At 51.5% G+C, this 18,878-nt stretch overlaps 1 protein-coding gene across 2 annotated transcripts in view; it reads right to left on the reverse strand.

Annotated features, from left to right (window-relative positions):
* Positions 1-11,529, reverse strand: part of RPH3AL (rabphilin 3A like (without C2 domains)) — a 35,283-nt gene extending 23,754 nt beyond the window's left edge. The window contains exons 1-6 of one of the 2 annotated variants that reach the window (XM_050321801.1): positions 11,387-11,529; positions 8,272-8,310; positions 7,943-8,125; positions 7,233-7,344; positions 5,785-5,928; positions 3,697-3,826 (exon numbers count right to left, since the gene is read on the reverse strand). In XM_050321801.1, coding sequence (XP_050177758.1) covers positions 3,697-3,826; positions 5,785-5,928; positions 7,233-7,309 — 351 coding nt within the window. In that variant the 5' untranslated portion in view covers positions 7,310-7,344; positions 7,943-8,125; positions 8,272-8,310; positions 11,387-11,529. The remainder of the gene's footprint in view (positions 1-3,696; positions 3,827-5,784; positions 5,929-7,232; positions 7,345-7,942; positions 8,126-8,271; positions 8,311-11,386) is intronic. The other variant, XM_050321802.1, reaches the window with a different exon arrangement.
* Positions 11,530-18,878: the final 7,349 nt, after the last annotated feature.

Genomic DNA, 18,878 nt, shown 5'->3' on the forward strand with positions numbered 1-18,878 from the left:
GTCCTGCAGAACCATTCACTGCAGGAAGCTGCTTCAGATCTATATGGACACGAGACAAAGGCAAATCTACAGCACAGTCCTTGACTCCAGAGAAAGAAGAGAACTGCACAGGTCAAATCAAACCTCATGAATGGTTTTCTTATTCCTCTGAATCCTAAACCCAATCTCTGTGGCATGGAAAGCAGCTGTAACCAAGTACAAGACTGGAATTCCTCTCCTCTCTTCCCTCACACACACACAGAGTTTTAAACCCCACAGCCTCCCCTCCAGGTCAGCACATGCTCCTTGCTGCTGATTTGTGGTGTTTAGGAAGTGGGCAGGACCACGTCTACACACACATTTCCTGAATCCCTGACAGCCCTTATTGCTGCACAAGGGAACTTTCATGTCTCCGCTGGCATTACAAGCCATTTACAACCTGAATCACCTAATATCATATAATGAAGCTGATGCCTATCAGCCTTGGCATACAGCTTGAATGAGAAATTGGATGAATTCTTTGATCCTCCCAGAGCAAAAGCCACTCGCAAAGAGGGCTCAGGAGAGCAAAACCTTGCTGAGAAATACATGAGAATTTGATATCCCCAGGTAAGGTCTTACATATCCCCCTAACCAGGTTCCCCTGAGCCTGGGGGTCTGTGTCCAGGGACAAAGGGCTCAGTGGCTCTCTCAGCCCTCAGAGCGCAGGTCTGGAGGAGGAAGGTGGCAGAATGATGGTACCTGAGGCAGTGGCACCACTGCATGAATAAACACCCAACTGTTTTTTGGACAGTGTAGTCCAGAGGAAGGTCTGTTCCCAACTTAGGCTGCACAGAAAGCAGGGAGGCACCAGCAGCCCCACAGAGGTTGGTGCTCTTCTCCATCTTGCTGTTCCCATCCTCATTTTCACAGGGAAGGAAGGAAGGAACAACCTATTGGGTCTGGTGCATCAAAACTCAAGCCATGGGGGATTTGCAGATTTAGTTAGCAGACACCACCTGAGCTACCCCAAACTCTCCCTCCCTCAACCCAAAACCTGAGGGAGGAACTCAGTCCGAAATACCCTCAAAGATCCCAATCCCCACACGAATAGCACATTCAAACGCTCCCTCTAGTGGAAGTTTCCAACCGATTTTACTCCTTAAAAAAGCCATAAATTTTCCTCCTCCCCTTCTCTGCAGACTAACTGGAAAACTGAGCATCACTCACAACCCCTCAGAAGAAGACATAAAAATCAAGGACATTAAATGCAGACCCATCTCTCATTAAATACAAGACAAAGCACTTTCTTCTCCTACTTACACTTCACCTTTTATACATGATACCCTCTGCATGGTAAATGGCACACTGTGCTTTGTCTAGCTACTCCTATTAACACATCTGGATTTGCATGCATTCTTTGTCTTGCTATAATGCCTTCATTTCTAAGATAGTCAAAACTAATATTAAAAGCATTCTTCATAAAGCAGAATGTGGCACTTGGAGAACCCATCAGGCTACAAGAGATGCAAGAAGCTCTATTCAGCAGAAGGTGAGGATAAATTCTTTGCTGTGTTTCAGATGCATCATTACAATTCCAGTTATTGAATTAAACAAGCTGCAATGAGATGGTAACAGAGCACTGCCTGCAAGAAAAATATGATCTTTAAAAATCCATAATTCCCTGACAAATTGCTTCTTGCATACAGCACTGCACAAGTGATGGATGTCCCTGGACAAGAGGGAACAAGCTTAAAGTAGGAGTTCACTCTGTGTGCTCTGCTGGAGGGCTGACTGTTCCCTGAGTTCACTCCACAACATTAAAAAGGAGTAAGGGGAGAAGCCCAGGGCACTCAGGCAGCACTCCCCTAGGCTTGCACGCAGCTGAAAAGTGCAGCCAAGCTGCAAGCAGCTGCAAAATGCACACAGGAAAAGCAAGGTCTCACTTAAATCAACCTGGATATGAATGCTCCTGAACTGCCCAACAGACTCCAGACAAAAAAGGGAATAACCATAAATCAAGGAAAAAAACCACCATCCTTTCTCTGGGGTTTTCTGGTCACAGCCCTCCCAGAGCCTCAGGCTCATGCTCTGCCACCAGCTGGGGGTTCCACTCTGCAGCTGCAGATGGAAAAGGCTGGGAAGTGTCTGAATCACCTTCTGCCTCCTCAGTAGTGTACTGGGCTCACAGGAGGGAGGTTAGAAAGCCCTGTGGCAACGTGACCTAGCTAGTTTCTGACAAGGTGAGAGCAGAACTGCCAGGGGAAGAAGGCGGGAATACAGCACATCCTGTTATTCCACACGCTTGAAACGCAGGAAGCAGCCTGCCGTCTCCTGTCTGTCACCCACTCTCCACAGGCCACGTGCACACAGACCATGCTCCTCTCAGAGCTGCCCCACAGCTCCCATTCAAACCAGACCTTTCACTTCCCAGTGCTCTACTGCTGCTTCCTTCCCCACCCCTTCCTCAAGAGCTACTTTCTCCCTGGCTCAGGACCCAGGCGCGCAAAGATTTGCATTTCCTTTCCCAGGCACTGCCTTACAAGCAACCTTCTGCGCAATCCCTGCATCAGTCAAGCTACTTCTGCAAACTGGATCTGGTGGAGAAACCCACGTGAGAGCAGAGGCAGCACAGCTCCCAGCAGCTCCCAGCCCAGCAAGTGTGATGGGAGGGTGCTGGGACCTCGGGTCTGACTGCATGGGACACCCTTCCCTCTACCCCAAGAGCTTCCAGAGCAATGCTGCAGCCAACTGTGGACCAGTGCAGCCCCAGCCTGGCAGCCTGCTCTGCATCTCACTAACTCCAGCAGTGACAGCACTGAAGGTTCTCCACCGTGGCCTGCATGGCTGCTTAACCACAGAGGTGCCAACAGGCAGCACTCCACAGTAAAGCTGCAGGTTGTAGTCTGTGGGCTCCACAGGACATCTCCTCAGTGACAGGCTGGGTGACACTGGTAAGTGTCTCCTTGATGCCAGTACCCAACAGGGACAGAGTCAGCACAGGCTGCTCCTTTCCACCCAACCACCATCGAGTCAGAAACACCCCAGCACACAGCGGGTACCCTCACCCCTGCATGGGCAACACACTGAGGTGAGCAACTTACAGAGGTGTCTCCCCAGGGAAAGATGGGCTTCAAGTGCAGGAAAACCAGCCTCCCAGCAGAGGCAGGATAAGGTGGTTGCCTTGGAGATCATCATCTCCACAGCAATACAGATTAACCCCTTGGCTGCGGAGCCTAGACCAGAAGCAATCGTCCCTGGGGCGCTGGCAGAGCAGCAGTCTGCCTGAAAACTGGTGCCCAAACAGCACCCATGAAGTCCTGTTAACACACACAACACAGGCAGTCACTGGGGCACAGGGCTGGAAAACTCACACTGGTTTGGAATGCGAGGGTGGACTCGAGTTCTCATAGAGAGGCATGGCTGGAAGGTCTAAGGGCACAGCAAAGCTCACGGGCTCTGTTATGAGTTGTCTTTGATGACTGTACATTTCTGTCACCAAGTGGGAGATGCAGGGGGGGCTGAGACACCCCATCCCACTACTACGGCCAGTTTAGGTACTTTAGGGATCCTGAGGAATAAGACAAGCAAGAGAAAACCTGATGGTCTGACAGCACTGATCTACACAAGCGGGGCCAAATTAACTGTGCAGAGTTATCCAGCTTCCAAGAGGCCTGGCAGCCTTTCCTAGACAGATCTGCTACCAGGAACAGCAGGAACCTGTGTGACCAAGCCCACCTTTTTGCAGTCCTGGCAGAAGACAGCCGTGCTGCCCAGCAGCCCGAGCAGCTCCCCGCAGAGCAGGCACTGCGAGAGCCCGTTCCCCATGGCGTTCTTCCTCATGTTCTCCAGCCTCTCCACCAGGCGCCTGCGGGGAGAGAGGCAGAGCAGAGGTCACAGCACTCACCTTGGAAAGGGAAGCGCCTGGCACTGAGGCTTGCCAGAAACCTGCAGGCTGTGCTCCAGACTCAGCTCACCTCTGCCTCTTCCGTGCTGGGACCATATGTACCTTCCCTTCAGTGTCTGCACTCAGTGCTTCCCTATCAGCTGGCTCTTGGTCTTCAGGAGATGTAAACCCCTGTAAGCCCGTCTACCAACATTCACCGAGCTCAGAATAATCAAAGAGGGAATACCACAGAGAGGCCTGACTGAGCTAGTGGGCACAGAGCTCACACAAAGAGCTTGATCCTAAACGCTTCAGGGAGCTCAGTGTCACTGGGGCCACAGTCTCAGCACAAACATTTCCTGCTTGTAGAGCAGGGAAAGCTTTTAATACTCAGGGCAGGGCAAGTCAGAAAGCACCAGGAAAGGGCAGAGGAGTTAGACCTGCCAAGCCCTCTCCATTTTTACACGTCCCTGACAGCAGTGCTGCAGGCACATGACTTGCCCACATCCCATTAGAAGCAGGAAGGCCAGAGTGAAGCCATCAGACCAAAATGAGCCTGGCTGCAGTACAGGAATGCCAGTAACTGCTCTCTGCTTCGTTCCACAGCCCGCTTGGAAGGCAGGAAGCACATATGTATGCACAAGGTCCAGAGCAGCAGGACCAGGAAAGGGAAGGAAGGCAGGATAAGCAATTAGGATGCAGGATGTGGAGAGCATGCAGAGCAAGGCTGCTGTCATGAGATCACTGCTAGGCAATCTTCAGGCATCCACTTGTAGATGGGGACAGTAAGAGCCAGGCCATTTACCAGTGGCAGTGACCAGCCACAGCCACGCGTGTGCAGGAGGCTCAGGGAGGAAGTGATTCCTGCTATCCAAGCAATCCCATCCTCATTACTGCTAATGCCCCATCAACCAAGCCCCACACTGAGAGGAAGGCAAGGTCTGTTTGAAAGAGGTACTGCCTGTGGTGGTGAGGTCAGACTGCACAGCCAGACCGAGCCATCATTACTGGATTTATGATCCTCGACTTCGGCACAAGAGAACTCCCAGGAGTTAACAAAGGCATTTCAGAGAATGCTTCGGCAGGGGAACAGCTAGAGTGTCACTTGCTGCAGCTACACCAACCACCACACAGGAACAACCAGCTCCTCAGGGTCACTGGCTGCTGCTGGGGTCTCCCATTTATCACAAAAACATCACTGTCAGTTCTCGTTAGCCCTCATTAGCACGCTCGGCACAGGGAGGTGGAGAGGCAGGAAGGGGCCTGCTGTACACAGGGTGGGAGTCACTGGGGGTTCCTGTCTCAGGAGCACAGAAGCTGCTGGGAAATGCTACAGGACTGCCCAGCTCCCTGGCTTTAAGGTAGTGCAGGACGATCACAGACACAGCTGAGGCCAGACCTCCAGCAGGACTGAGAGCAAATGGAAATCTGCAGCAGCAAAAGGATGCCTGTAAATTAAATAATTCAAGCTAGCAAACCCATCCAGAGGGCTCAGCCAACTAGAACATCAACTCATTCACTGCTCCAGGCAAAATCCCAGGGGACTGGTGCAGACGAGGGAAAACCTGACTGCACTGCCAGCAGTGGCCTCTGAGCCATCCGTCCACTAGCACTGGGCATCTTCCCAGCCTCCTCCAGAGCCACTGGGGCAGCTGCCTCAGCACAGGCTGCATTTCCCAGGGACTGTGTCAGGGCTGCAACCTCGGCAAGCCCCGAGGCTCAAAGAAGGCGTGAGAAAGGCTCAAGATGTGGAGGGAAGGAAAACATCCCATCCTTCCCAACGCTGGTCACCTCCAAACAAGCGACGTGGGAGGGGAAAATAACTGACCAAAGGGATGCTTTGACTGATGGGGGCTGAGCTCAGGCAGGCGGGAGAGCCACTCCTCTGTCTGTGCTGACCTTTCCCTGGGAGGGAAGGGGACAAATGAACGTGACTGTACCCGATGCGCTGCTGCTCGATGATGTCCAGTTTCTCTGCCTTGCGGATGACTTCCAGAATGACCTCAAGTTCCTTCGGGCTCAGAGCCTGCGTCTTCCTCTGCTTCTCAGTCTGGAATGTGTGCACCGACCAGCCCGTCTGGAGCCTGTGGGAGGGGGTGGAGGGCAGGGCTCAGCTGTGAAAGGAAAGCACAAAACCCCTGCCCTGCCCCACAGGCCAAACCTGCCAGGCACGGACCCACGCCAGCCTTCCATCAGAGGGGCCTGTTCCATGAGTAACACCCAAATCAGGAGTCTCCTCTCACTGACCACGTCACTCCTCCAGCATCTCAAGTGCTCTGCTGTCTCTCCCTGCCCTTTCACTTCCCTTTCTGCTCCCGTTTGTATTTTACCACTCCAAACCCTCAATCCTGTTTGTCTCTGCCCAGTGCCCCTGGGAATGGCTACCCTGCTCCTGGGGGTACCCTTGCAGAGGGGGGTGCTGATGCCAGACACCACAAATGCCAACAGCAGACTCCCAAACACAGGGATTGCCTGCATCCTCCTCCCTCCGGATCACACGCTTCTGAGGTCCTCTGTTCAAACACACAAATCACTGGGCATGCTTGGAAATATAAATTTGGCAACTCCCCTGCTTGGTCTGAACCAGGTTCACACGAGGACTTCAGCAAACCACTTCCCTCTGTGCCTCACACACAGCAGCTGATGGTTCTCCTTGGCTCACTTAGTGACAGGCAGGAGCTTTCACAGCTCAATTAATTACCATTCAGGAGGGGTTTAGAGGTCAGTGGATAAAGTTATGGCTGCTACCAGAATACAGGGCACTCTCTGGCACAGCTGTCTTACTGAGGCTTTCAGGTGCAGGCTGGACAAGTGGCAGTGGTGTGCATTGTTCACAGCCAGGCAGTCCCCCAAAATATGGGGTGCCCTCCTATTTTCCAACACTCTGCACAGCAGGATGACCCCAGGGGTTCAGGCAAGAGTAGAGGTGGCAGTGGCATGGTACCAGCTGCCAGAGGAGGAAAGCATCCAAGAAAGAAATGCAGTTCTAGCGCTTGACTCATCTCCCTCCTTTCAGTCTTTAGGTTATGCAGCAATTTTAACTTCAGGGGAAAACGAGATCAAATGACAAGCTCCTAAAACAAAAGAGTGCTGCTGGCAGCTGGGGGATGCTATCAAATATATTTAGGGTGCTGCAGAGATACCAGCCTGCCTCCAAGCCCTTCCCTTCAGCCAGGGGAGGGCTGGTGGGATGGATTCCCACCCCACTGCACATTCCACTGCAGGCTGGCAGTCCCGAGCCCCAGCTTTGCAGGCTCCTGTCCCACCAGGCAGGGTACAGAGGGGTCTGTGTGACAGGAGAGCAGACCAGGGCTCCACACAGACACCAGGAAAGCACTCAGACCAGAGCTGAGGCTGGAAAGAGAGGAGGAGGGTGACAAGGACTCACTTGGCTCTCAGTGCCAGCTGCCGGTCGTTGGGGCAAACCCACTGGCCCGTCCCGCTCCCGAAAATCATGTCAGCCATGGCACCAGGCTGGGCAGGAGTGGCAGGGATCACACCTGGAAGAAGCAAACACCAGCTGTCATTCCACCCAGGGCAGCACTTGGCAGAGCCTCATTAACCACCCCAAAGGGCCACTCTTCCAGCAAACCAAAGGGAGGTGATCTGCTGGCACCTCACACAGGGGAAGGAGACAGACTCTCACCCACAGACAGCGATAAAAACATACCATCATCCTCATAAAATATAAGCTAATAAATATCTTGAAATACCTTGAAGGCAAGGCTGGAAGTTTAGATTTTATGGTACTCTCAAAAAAAAAAAAAAAAAAGCCAGACACTCTTTGTCAGTTCTGATTTTTCATTTCAAACTAGAGAAGAGCGTTGTCTGTAAGAATAATCTCTGCCTTCCCACCTCCAGAGCCCCAGTTCTGCAATTCTGACAGAGAAAGCCACGCTAAAAGGACACAAAGAAGCTACAGTTGCCTTTTTTTTTTTTTACCTCTTAATGGGGTAACAAACAAAAACCCACGCTACAATCAGCATGAATAGTGGCAAGTCATTTAGTTCATTAAAACTGCCTCCATAATAGCCTGATATTTATAACTACAGCCTACAACAGCAGCTTGTTTGCATTCTCTGATGCTGAAGACAGCACCTCTTGCAGCAGATCTCCTGCCGTGGCTCCTGTCCCCGGCACGGTCACACCAGCGATTCCTCGTGTTCAGTGACAGCTGCACCGTCAGTGAAGGCAGCAAGAGCCAACCTCTGTGTGCTCATGGGAGAAACATTCCCAGAAGAGACTCTGCAGCCAAGCACTTGTGAGTCCCACCACAGCAGCCTGGGTGAAGGGAAAGCACCAGGGGACAGGCACAGCCAAAACATTTCAACTTGATGCACCGAGCTTTTAACCTGCTGGATTTGCTCCCCAGCAGAGCGAGCATCTCACAAGCCCTAATGCATAAATTTCCACGTCTTAATACTTACCTCCCCCAGAACAGACACTTGCCAGCTTTGAAACCATACCTGCTGGGCAGAGATAACGTGTTGGATGCTGGTTGGCAAACAGAAATCAGATACAACGGCAGGAAGGTGCACCACCTGCCAACTGTGCCGTAGGTCCCGAGCAAACACTTGTTCCAGTCTCAATCCATAGCACAGTTACCCAGCAGTGCCTGTGGGTCAGTGCTGCACCTACCCTTGCTATCTGCTGCCCACACACAGAGCTCTCTGCGTGGAGATGCACGGAGGCATCACAGGCTGGTGGCCTTGGCCCTGTTACAGAGGCACACACACAGCTTGTGCACATCCCTCCCTCTCTGTGCTGAGCCTACACGTGCCACACTCACCCCCAGCACAGAAACACCAACCTGTGCCAGGGAACTGACAGCTCCGTCCAAACCAGAGCCAAACCAGTTACTAACAGTGAACCAGTTCTCTCCTCCCTGACCATCTGATCTTTGGAAAGAGTCTGAAAACTGAGTGATTGCAACAGGCAGGAGAGAAGAGGGAGAATTCCATACAGAGCACAGATTTCTTTCAGAGCAAGGGGACAGATGTATAAAAAGGGCGAGGGCTCAGCACAGCCTGAACTGGGCAGCAAAGTGAGGAATGGAGGAGATAGGAAGCTGCAGGAAAGAGGGTTGAGGCAGGAAGGACAGACAGAAGTGTCACGTTCAATTTTTTAAACCTTTACTACATTAGTTAAGATGATCACTCTTGAAAGGGATCATCCCTGGAAGAAATCCTTGAACCCTGGCACCTTCGATTTACCAGCTGCTTTCCCCGCTCTGCTCAGTGCTACACGTGCTGTGGGTTTGCATTTCCATTTGGTCCCAGAACACCTCATGCTCTTTTCATCTCCTTCACGATCTCAAGCGAGGAGAGAACACCTTCCCCACACACATCCCACAGCAGCTCACACACAGGGGAGCAATCAAGCATGAGCAGCAAAAGAATACAGCGGCTCCCGCCCCCGGGGCAGGGTTAGAAGAACAGAGAAGCTACAATTTCACACAGAATGGCTGGCCTGGGATTTTCCAGAGATTTTCTAAGCCTGTGATGTGTGGTTACAGGATTATATGCACATGTAGCCCCCCACACACATATGCATATATTAAATTACCCTTCAGCTACACCATGCATTCCTCCCTCCCACTCAGGCACACCTGAGGAACAGCACAGCCCACACTCTGCGTCCACTGGTGAGGCTCAGTGCACACAGCCACACCGTGAGCAGCACTCAGTGGCTCCGGGATGGATGTTTAGCATAAAAGCTGGAGCTGGAGACGAGCCCCACATCACAGTCAGGGCAGAGGAGTTTGCTTTGCCAGCAGCCGAGCTTTCAGGGTGGAAAGCTGTGCTGAAAACATCTGCCCCTCCTCAGCAGAGCTTTATCTGCTCCAACAGAGCTGAAGGCGAGTCAGAACAGAGCGCATCAGCTGAGCATTTCTCTCAGGAGAGACCTAAATGCATTCTCCAGCCTCACAGCACACTGAGCTTTGCTCAGCGTGACTGAACAAAAACAAGCAATGTCATGCTCTTTTGCCTCTTGTTACTCAGCATACGCTTTCTGTTCTCCACCATTCCCTGAGCACCATCTGAAAAGAGAGAAGGAATACAAAATACTGCCTGAAAAGCCATCATATCCCAAAACAGTCTTCAGGGAGATTATTCCCCAAAAATATTTACAGGAGCATTTTCTTCTGGCGGATGGGGATGTGCTGTTTCCTCTCATCTAAGTTGGCTTTGCACCTTTGCCTCTGGGAAAAGCCTGGTGGGGAGTGACACAAGCACCTCAGAGAAGGAAACAAGAATGGGACACGGTCTGCTGGGGCAGAGGCAGGACTGGAGGGAAAGGACTGTCTCTCATGGGCATGGGAATGATGCCAGAGGAATGGTACCGTTATCTGGAAGGCCTGAAGCATCCTCCCCCTTATCTCTGTACAGGACAAGGAGTACAGTGGAATCAGAAACATCAAGATAGCAAAACCACATCAGCCTGGGGAGTCATTTCCATGGACTGTGGGGAAACGTCCCTCTCTTGCAGTCTCTCAAAAATAATCCAGTTAGCACCTACCTCACCCAGCCATCCCCTCCCTCTCCTCCTCTCAACAGACTTAAGGAAGGGTAGAATCAGCCAGTGAGAGAGCAAGAGAAATCCACAGCTCCTGGCCCACCTGCAAGTACACTGCCTGCAGAACAAACTGCACAAGCACTTAGTGTTACAGCAAGAAAACGTCCCAGTCCAAGATTCTGTTTTTTAACTTGAATTCAGGATTAAAAGGGAGCCCTTATCGATATTCTATGACCTGCTTTAAAAGCGCTCCACCTGTTTGTTCCTTTCCTGTGATGGAGGAAGTCATGTGAAACAAAACCTCATTAAATCTGTGTCCACCTGGCTGCCCTTGGCACAGGAGCACAGGGGAGCTCTGCACAGAAGGAGTTCTGCCCTGCAGTGAGCCAACCCCTTCACGTGGGGCCTGGAGCATCCCTGAGGATGCAGAACCCAGCACATCCCTGCCTGCAGCTCTGATGTAGCTCTGCTTCTGCTCTCCCCATGATAAAACTTGTGCTCTTCAGCCAAAGCACCTAAGAACATAACTTCAGTCTGGGAGAGGAAAGTCTTCTGGTGGGGTCTGAGTGAAGGGAACAAGGGAAGGCAGACACAGCCCTTTGACTTGACTGCTCTTCAAAGAATTTCAGGCTCTTCTGTGAAAGAAGGCCATTTTCCTCAGCAGAACTGCAACGTGAACATCATGTATCTTTACCTCAATAACAGAACACAGTCACAGCAGGCCATGCCAAAGGTCCAGTGAGCACAGTACCTGCTATCTGACCACCTCCAAGAGCAGGTGCTTCAAGAAGAGTGTAAGACTAGAACACAACACAGCAATTCTTATCCAGAATACCCTGCCAGCCTCCAGAGACTCCTGGATCATTCACTCTGTGAGCCAGGCTGCAGCTCTGTATTTAACACCCCTAACATTTTTCTGTCCCAAATTTATCAGCCTGCTTTTTCAGTTCACGTACTTTCAGCACCATCTCCCTACAGCAAGTCCCTTCCCCAACTCCTCCACCTCAAACAAGTTTTTGGCCTTACCTTGACTACACCAAAGTTAAAACTGAAGGGTCCTGTTGACACTGAGGCAGTCACTGCAGCAGAAACACCTCCTCACACAGCGACAGCACAGCCTGCACCAGCCCTCCTGCAGCTGGGCTGATTACAGGTGCCCACCAAGCATTAATTCCTCAGAGCCCTGCAAATACAAAAATATCCCACACAGGCCCGTGAGGAGCTCTCCAGTCAGCTTTCATTTGCCTGGTTATTTCAGCTGAGCAGCTCATGTCCATAATAATTTGTTTTCATAGAAAATTAATTAGGCGATTTTTTTTAAGTACTTCATTTAAAAAAAAATCAAAATTAAACAGTTGGCCAGGGGACAAGTCCCCAACTCCCAAGCCGTGCTGTGCCGGTGTAATTAACCCTCCTGCTTCCAGGGCGTCACCTCCCCCAGGACTCCCAGTTTGCACCAGGTACCTGCTGGCCTGTTTTTCCTTTTAGCGGCTGCTCCCTCAAAGAAGCGGTGTAATTACTCTCTGCTCCGCGCACCAGACCCCATTATCCCCGGGAAACCGTAGCAACTAAGTGAGTGTTTGCTCGTGTTGCTATGACAGGGGATAAATGACTGGCGGAGATTGATAAGGTTAACCCAGCCCCTGCCTCCCGCCCACCCGCCGGTCCCTTTTCCTCCCCGACACCGGGGAGACAAGGGCGAGCAGGCAGGGAAAGGCTATTTACTCCAGACGCAAGTTTTCCCCCTCGTGTTTTAAAAGATCCCAGAGCCACGGTTGTATTTCAAAGCACACGGCTGTTCTGAAGCGACAGAATAACCCTCGGGGCTGTAGAAACGTGGCAGAAGACACGCACTTGACTTTGAAGATCTGGCCAAGTCTCAGAGCCAGAGCAGGGCAGGAGCTGTGCCTGTGCAGGTGCTGGCTGAATCAGGGCTTTATAGAAGTTTTTCTCACGCACAAACCACTTTGAACTGCCCATTCACACCTACATCTAGCAGTTCGTCAGCCCCTTCAGCGGCGCAGGAGCCTCCTGTAAGCATCAAAAAAGTGCTATAAAATGATTTTATAAGGGCTAAGCAGGCAGGAAGCACAAGAACAGCAGAGCCAGGTGATCCCCATCGTCTCCTGCTCCCCTCTCTCAGGCAGGGGCACACCTGGGCACAGCTGAGGAACAGCCTTTTGTCATTCCTTACAACAGCACAAACCCTCAATAGCAGAGGGAGAGCCAAGAGACACAAAGAATTGGATTGATCAGACTTGACTCGCAGCTCTGTGGCTTGGGCCAAAACCCAGTGTCCAAACAAACACCACAAAGCCTTGGCAAGCTTTGGGACAACAACTTAAGAACCCAATCAGACAGACTTTTTCCAGTCTGTCTCACCATGAAAGCTCAATCCAAGCAGCATCAGCTCCAGCAAAACAGGCACAACCTCGTTCAGAGCCTCATTCAGTCAATTCTGGTTGGCCCAGACCAAATTAAACACCAACTGGCTGCAGCACACAGCAACTGAGAGGTGTCATTATCACATCAGGCCAAGCTGGCAAAGGAGTGAGTGAGGATGAGGTTAGAGGGGAAAACAAAGAAGGTTTCTGTACACCAGAGCTGCTTCCCAATCCTGGCAGCAGCGACAAGAAGCCTAACTGCTTTTAGGATGGAGTTTATAAAGAGTTTATAAAAATACAATGCCCTGGAGGTCCCTGCCAGTCCTACAAGTGGGAAGATAAAATCAGCTCTGCAGGAAGGCCGACATACAGTACCAACAATCCTTTATTAATGAGAGGCACTTGTTAGTGTGGCTACTTGATATATGGTGAGATATAAAAAACCCCAGTTTTTGCCCAAGAAAATCAGTCTTCAGGGCCCCAGCACCCTGTGATGCTGGGGAGAAAAGCCAGCACTGTTCCACCTGCCAAGGTGTATCTTTATTTATCAGACTTTGGACTTATTTCCTCCTGATCCCCAGCCAGGCAGGTGCGTTATGCAAAGTGAATAATTCATGAAGACAGCAGGCTCTTTCTGACTCACGTTCTGGGGCAGGTTGATCTGGCATAGGCCTAGAAGAAGCAAATTAGCATCTAAATGGCCAATTAGAGAAACTCATTTCACTACTCTGATATGCTAAAAAGCTCAGGAGGCCTTAGCTGAGGGTTGGCGTGTGCAATCCCGCACCTCCCAGCCTCCAGAGAGGCATCAGGTTTCTTAGAAAGAATTGGACACAGTAGGGAGGCACTGGCCAGTGTTTGTCAAGGAATCCCTTGCAGAAGAACCACATGCCAGCCTGTTTCACAGGTAACCTCAAGTGAACCAGGAAAAGCACAGCTCACAGCCGGTGGAAGAACTCTGCTGAACAGCCTGACCCCAAGCCTTGCCAAAAACTCCCTGTCCAGCACAGCTCTGAGCCACAAGGCCTGCCAACACATCTGGAGGATGAAACAGCCTTTCCCAGCATCCTTAAGGTATAGTATTGGTTTTAGGCATCCTAGGAAGCCTTTGGACAACAACACAAGCACGGCCACTCCAAAGACCTTTATCTCCTTTTGTTGGTACAAGCAAAAAGAAAGTCATGGACTTTGACCAGGCCCTGGAGAGTACCTGATCCAACCTGAAGCACAGCAAAAACTCTGAGGGTGGGCACAGCATGTCATAGTTACAGGCACATACAACAGCACCATCACCCCGTGTCAGAGTGCCCAAGAACCATGGCAATCCATCCTCCATCAGGTGCACGTGGCTGTCCCCACCACAGGACACGCAGGAGCCCAACAGCAGCTCTTAAAAGCATGGCTGGTAATTTTTTCCATGGAGCAGGTCACTTTCAACCTCCCACTTCTGGCTTCTTTCCCCTCCACACCTTTGCCACTTACAGTCAGCTCCCTTCGGGGGGCTGAATTCCACCTGAATTCACAGAATGGCTGGGGTGGGAAGGGACCTCTGGAGATCACCCAACACCCCGAGCAGGCTGCACAGGACACATCCAGGCGATCAGCCCCGCGCTGCTCACCCCGCTGTTCCTCTCTCCGCAGCCTTTCACAGAGACTCTCCCACCTGTAGAGCGCCGGCTCTGAATGCCCAGGCCCCTCCTCAAAGCTCCCCGGTCCCAGCCCACCCGCACCCATCGGCACGGCCCTTTCCTTACAGTGACACGTACCTGGCAGCCGGCAGGGACCGAGCCCTGAAACTCTGCTCAAACTCCGCCCGGAGCGCCCCGGGCAGAGCCGCGCCGAGCTGAACTGAGCTAAACTAAAATAAACTGAGCCCCGCCCGGCCCCCGGCGCGGCTCCCCCCGCGCACCCACCTGAGCTCGGGCCTCGGTCGCGGCTGCCCCGGCGGGACGAGGCGGAAACGGAGCGAACCCGGAGCGCACCCGCACCGCCCCCGCCCGCCCCCCGCGCGTCCCCTGGCGGCCACCGGCCCGCCCCGGCCGTGCGGGTGTGTGCCGGGAGCGGGGATGCGTGTGCCGGGAGCGGGGATGCGGGCACGATGCGGGTGTGTGCCGGGAGCGGGGATGCGGGCACCGTGCGGGTGTGTGCCGGGAGCGGGGATGCGTGTGCCGGGAGCGGGGATGCGTGTGCCGGGAGCGGGGATGCGTGTGCCGGGAGCGGGGATGCGGGCACCGTGCGGGTGTGTGCCGGGAGCGGTCGGAGGGGATGCGGGCGCAGCCAGATGTGCGCCGGGACCTGTGCGGGGCTCCGGGCACCGCCAGATGTGCTCCGGGAGCGGAGCCGGGCTCCGGGCACGGATGTGCGAGTGCTGGGAGCGGCCATCGGGGCGGTGGGCACAGCCGGGTGTGCGCCTGGAGAGGCTGGCGAGGATTTGGGCACAGCCAGATGTGCGCCGAGAAGGGGTGGAGGGGATACAGGCACACCCAGATGTGTGCTGAGAAGGGCTGGTGGGGCTCTGGGCGCTGCCAGATGTTCGCTGGGAGCAGAGCGGGGCTGCGGGCACTGCCTCATGTGTGTCCCAAAACAGAGTAAGAACCCACAGGGGAAAAAAAAAAAAGCACCAAACTATAAACAAGGAAAGGCCGTACCAAACCAAACCCAAAGAAACCCTAAACAAAGATTTCCCCGGAACAATAACAAAAACCCCCACCTTCAAAACAGAAACAAACAAAACCCCCAAACACAAACCTATCCGAACAAAACAAACCTTCCAAAAACCATTAAAAAAAAAAAAAAAAAACCACAAAAAAACCCCAAACTCAAAACCTCGAAGTAAAACAAAAAAAAACCCCACCCAAATCTTAAGAAACAAACAAAACAACAACAACAACAAAATCACAAAAACGGAATTTCAGCACAAAAATTAACCAAGAACAAACCTGCCAGATCAGCCCCAGGACAGCCACAGGGAGCTTGAAAATTTTAAAACTGAAGGGTCCAAATCTGCTGAGTGATCCCAATAACATTTGCTGGTAACAGCAGCAGAATTTGGTCTTGTGAAGAGGCAAGCTGGGATCATACAGTGAGTCAACAGAAAGTCACAGGAACACAATTATTCCTTTGCACAAACCCAGGAACACAGAAATTCAGGCTCATTACTGTCTAAATGCCCAGTGGATGCTGTAAGTAAATTTACCATGTGACAGGAGGAAAAGAGAAAAGAAGATAAATCCTTAGCCTGTGTTTTCACTCTCTGTTCAGAGCCTGCTCTTGAGAAATCTGCAGGCCCTACAAGCCCCAGCATTTCCACACATCCACCAGACCTCAGGAGAAGCTGAGGGACCCTCAGCCACCTTTCACTTAAATGGAGTTCAAGTCTAAGCATATATTTTACTTTTTGGTTGAGGCAACTGTTGAAAAATACATCAGAGGAATCAGCTTGCATGAACACAGAGCCTGCATTTCTGTGGAAGAAAGCACTTGACGATGACATTTTGCACCAGGGCAGTTGCTCCACAGTCAATAATATAAATAAATTAAACACAGGGTTCAGCCAGCTTCAGGAAAAAGATAAATTACCTTATTTAACTACCTGTACTGGCAGGGAAATGACACACCTCAGAGCCTGCATCCCTTCTGCTGCTGAATTTGCTCATCAGGATCCTCATAGAACCACAGATGCTTCAGTCTGACTGCAAGGCTGGGCCCTGGTAACTGGAGTCACAGAGAATAAATACACCATTACATTAAAAGATATTTAAAGGCTAAATACGAGCTTGATCTTCCATAGCACAAAGTCAATTTTTAATATACTCCTTTCTCAGCACTTCCAATTCCACACAAAGAACCCTTCAAAACCTCTCTTTTATCGATGATGGGTTTCACTGAATTATTCACCAGATCTCAGCTGCCCGAGATTTTAAATATTCCTGTGACAAGGACAATAACAGATAACAACCTTTTCCACCTCCTCCTGCAGGCCTCCCAGTGCTGCTGACAGGGGCAACCATGGGTGTGCCAAGCTGGTCCTGTCTCCTCTCAGCTCAGCACATGCTGGCACACCAGGAACAGCCTCCTGTGTCACCCTCAGACTGGCACGTTAGCCCAGAAATGGAAAAAAAAGATCACCTTTTCTGGAGAGTTGTTAAACTCGTGGGTGTGAAGTCGTCCCTCAGAAGAACTACAGGTGTTTAAAAGCAACCCCACTGCACAACAAAAGGATCCAAAGGGTAACAGTCCTGGAGTGCTACAGGAAATGATTCCCAGTTTGGGCTCATGAGCAGGGTCTGGGCTCCCCTTCTCAGCCATGTCAGAACCAAGGTGTTGTCCTGCTGAGCTGCTTCCCACAGCCTGGCTGCAATCTCTGGTTTATCACAAGGTCCTTCAGGTGAGGGCTCTCATCCTCTGTTAAACGTTTCCACATGGGTTCCAGGTGGACAATTAGTGTTTTAATACTCAGTATTAATTATGAGCTATTTTAAACACACAGAGGGACCAAAGGCCAAACTGGCCCTCTGCTTACCTCCAAATGACCATTTTCCAGGGACACAGGCTGACAACTGGAGAGGATGTGCCGCAGCCAGGGCTGTTTGGCACTGCTTCCCCACCCCCCTGACCGCTCCAGCTTGCTCTAGCTGCTTCACAATTCACAGCAAGAAGGCCAGGGATTTTCTCCAAGCTGTTACTCTGATTGCAATCCTCTGATTCAATTTGTATTCGTCCTTCTAATTACCATTCCTTAATAAAAATGTCAATGATTCCGTCCCTAATCTGAACCAAAAAAAAAAAAATCTTGTCTGTGAGGCACACCTGCTCAAGGCTACAAGACAAAGCAAACGCTGGAAGAATACTGATGCTTCACAGCAAATTAGGTTGCTTATTTTGACCTGTTTTAAAGAAGAATTCCAAATTCTGATCACACTTCCCTTGCAAGGGCAAGGCTTGGGTCTAATTCCCCTTTCCTTGTTCGTGTTAAGCCTACAGCATCCACAATACCACTTCACAAGACTTTCCTAGTAGCCCATGTGGTAAGTCTGTGCACATCTTCCGTGCCTCTGTGGCACAGGAAAATGATGCACATTTGGGAATAAACTGGTTCCATAGGGAAATCCAGGGGAAATTCTCAGTGTAGTTGCATTTGAAGTCAAAAAGTGCACCAAGAGTTGCCTGGGGGTGATGGCCTTTCAGAACAACATTATCTGCTGCCAGGGGCACCTCACCACCCAGCATCCTCCCAGCCTCCTGCAGCAGCAGAAAGGGCAGGTTAACAGGGAGAACAGCAGTCCTATCCATCCTGGTATTCCAGCGAGGAGCTGTCAGAATGTTTTCTTCGTGTGTAGCTCAGCCACTCCCACTGGGCTCTAATTTTGGCTGGCAAGTCAGGTTTTATCATAATAAAATTAATGACAACCCCCACTTGTCATTACCAACAAGTAATCCCCTTCCCTCAGCTGTTCTCCAAAAATATCACACTCACTTCTCAGTCTGGATGAATTATTTACATCCCATCACTGCTGTTGTCGCTTTCCTTGTCTTTTGCCCCCTGTGCCACCATCCCTTTTATCCACACGCAGGCTTTGGGGACCTTCTGGCTGCAGTACAGCATCAGCAGCAACCATCAGCGAGAACCCCTGGTGCTGATGCCTTGGAATTAGACCATGAGCGACAGTCGGAGCGGGATCAGCCGTGGGAGCAGCCTGAGGGAGCCCGATTCCATCATAACCTGTCCGAATGCAACCGCCAGCGCCTGCCAAACTTCACGTCCAAATAGATCAGAAGGAGGGAAGGGAAAGAGGCAGGGAGGGCAAGAAAACACCCAGAGAGGATTAAACCACGTATTATTCCCAGGGAGAGAATGACAGATCAGAGGAGCATTGCTTCAGCAGCTGCTCCTGGAGTTCCCGTGGTTTTCATCCGGGTTCACCTCTGAAGGAGATGTGCTGATCTCCCTCACTGTGAGGGTGTTGCAGCACTTCCCACCACCACACACAGCAAGGGCAGGAGGTCTTGCCCAAAAACCTCGGGAGAGCTGTTGCTGCCTCGGGAACTGGTTCTCATGGACCTGCTCAGTGGGGAAAGGTGGAGGGAAAGCGGGAATGGGAAGGAAGGGAGAGACAAGGTTCCTTCAGCACCTT

Source organism: Myiozetetes cayanensis, unplaced genomic scaffold (genome assembly GCF_022539395.1).
Source record: "Myiozetetes cayanensis isolate MyiCay16 unplaced genomic scaffold, myiCay2020 scf27, whole genome shotgun sequence".
In the NCBI taxonomy this organism is placed as follows: domain Eukaryota; kingdom Metazoa; phylum Chordata; class Aves; order Passeriformes; family Tyrannidae; genus Myiozetetes; species Myiozetetes cayanensis.